Here is a 1,436-nt window from a genome sequence, read left to right as displayed (position 1 = left end):
TGCAATTACCTGGTTTTCCTTAGATTAAAACTATATAATCTGGTTGAATTGTCTCTGTAAAGTACCTTAAAGATGACATCTGCTGTGAATTGGCGCTATATAAATAAACTGAATTGAGTTGAATTTGGATTGATGGAAAGCCCTCCTCCATCATCTGTCAGAGATACTTTCAAGACAACAAAATTTATTAAAAGCAGATTTAACCTTCTTTAGGTTTTAACAATTGATATAAAATTCATGGATTCACCTAGAAAATTAGGACTAGATTTACTTCAACTAATAAAAAAGTTTTTGTTACTGACTGAATGATCATAGTTCATCTGGTCGTGAGTTGTCTGTATTTTCTTAGATTTGTTTCATCCACCCAGACTCAGAAACCAGCAGTGGATTAATGCAACACAGAAAACACTTTATTTTACACATTACTGCTGTGACATCACATCTTTTTGGCAGCTTTCTTCACAAATCAGGTCAGAACTCGTCTTGTCAACATTTCAACTGAAACAGCATCACCAAGCAGAATCTATGCTAACACAAGGGGGCGGGGCTTGACTTGGGAGGGGCAGGGCTACAAAGTGCAGTTTGCCTCCGGGGAAAGCCGACACTTTGCCACTGTCAGATAAGTCTCCACCTGCAAAGACCCCCAATAGTTTATCATTATCATCAACATTACGACATTATGACACCATCATGACATCACATGTCTCCTTCTTTACCTTGTGCATGTCCTTTTTGAAGCAAGCCAGTAGTTCATAGTTTCTCCGCAGGGAATCGTCAGCTTGCAGACTCTGATAATAATTTCCGTAGGGCGCCAGCTGGAGGGTGGAGGTGTCTGGAAAGAGCTCTTCTGCATCCTGATTGGCCTACAAGATCAGGTTTTAGCAACAGTATTGACCTAATGCCCCTTTTTCACTCCTACCAACTCAGAGCCATTCAGTACGTTTGATTTGCCTTTTCCAAGCTTTGACTATTTTAACATTGAAGCTACATGGATCGTACTTATTTTTAGGGCCTGTTTACTTTTGTTGTTCCAACCTTTCTAAGTTGCACTGAAAATAAAACGTCAGAGGATTGTCGGTCACTGCTAATTTAAATTACGATCATCTTCAACCTTTAAATCATTTACATTGGGCCTAAGCTGTGAATGTAAGCACTTTTGCAAGCTAGTAGTTGTCTGTCTTAATGAGAGCAGTGGGCTTTAGGCTGCCCTGCAAGGCTTTAAACCTGGGTTTAACCGGAGACTAAGCCATTCTCAAGCACATATCAAGGAGCTCATTTTGAGCCTGGATCCAGATTTATTGTTGATTCTGTTCATGGTGGAGAATCCTGCTTCACAGCAGCAGGTTGAGCCAAACATCCTCTAAATGTTCAGGCTCTGCTTCGGTCCAGCCAGGTCAGGATCCGCTATCGCAATCGCACAACAGAGAATTAAGACA

The 1,436-nt window shown here is 40.8% G+C and overlaps 1 protein-coding gene across 1 annotated transcript in view; it reads right to left on the bottom strand.

Moving 5' to 3' along the window:
• Nucleotides 1-414: 414 nt before the first annotated feature.
• LOC107089309 (somatotropin) overlaps nucleotides 415-1,436 on the bottom strand; it is a 5,186-nt gene continuing 4,164 nt past the window's right edge. The window contains exons 5-6 of the mRNA XM_015382034.1: nucleotides 717-863; nucleotides 415-631 (exon numbers count right to left, since the gene is read on the bottom strand). Of these exons, the coding sequence (XP_015237520.1) occupies nucleotides 569-631; nucleotides 717-863 (210 nt within the window). The 3' untranslated portion in view covers nucleotides 415-568. The remainder of the gene's footprint in view (nucleotides 632-716; nucleotides 864-1,436) is intronic.

The sequence above is a fragment of the Cyprinodon variegatus genome, unplaced genomic scaffold, assembly GCF_000732505.1.
Source record: "Cyprinodon variegatus isolate N-32 unplaced genomic scaffold, C_variegatus-1.0 Scaffold247, whole genome shotgun sequence".
Lineage (NCBI taxonomy): Eukaryota > Metazoa > Chordata > Actinopteri > Cyprinodontiformes > Cyprinodontidae > Cyprinodon > Cyprinodon variegatus.
Note: the sequence above shows the minus strand (reverse complement) of the source record. Positions and strands in the feature narration are given on the sequence as shown.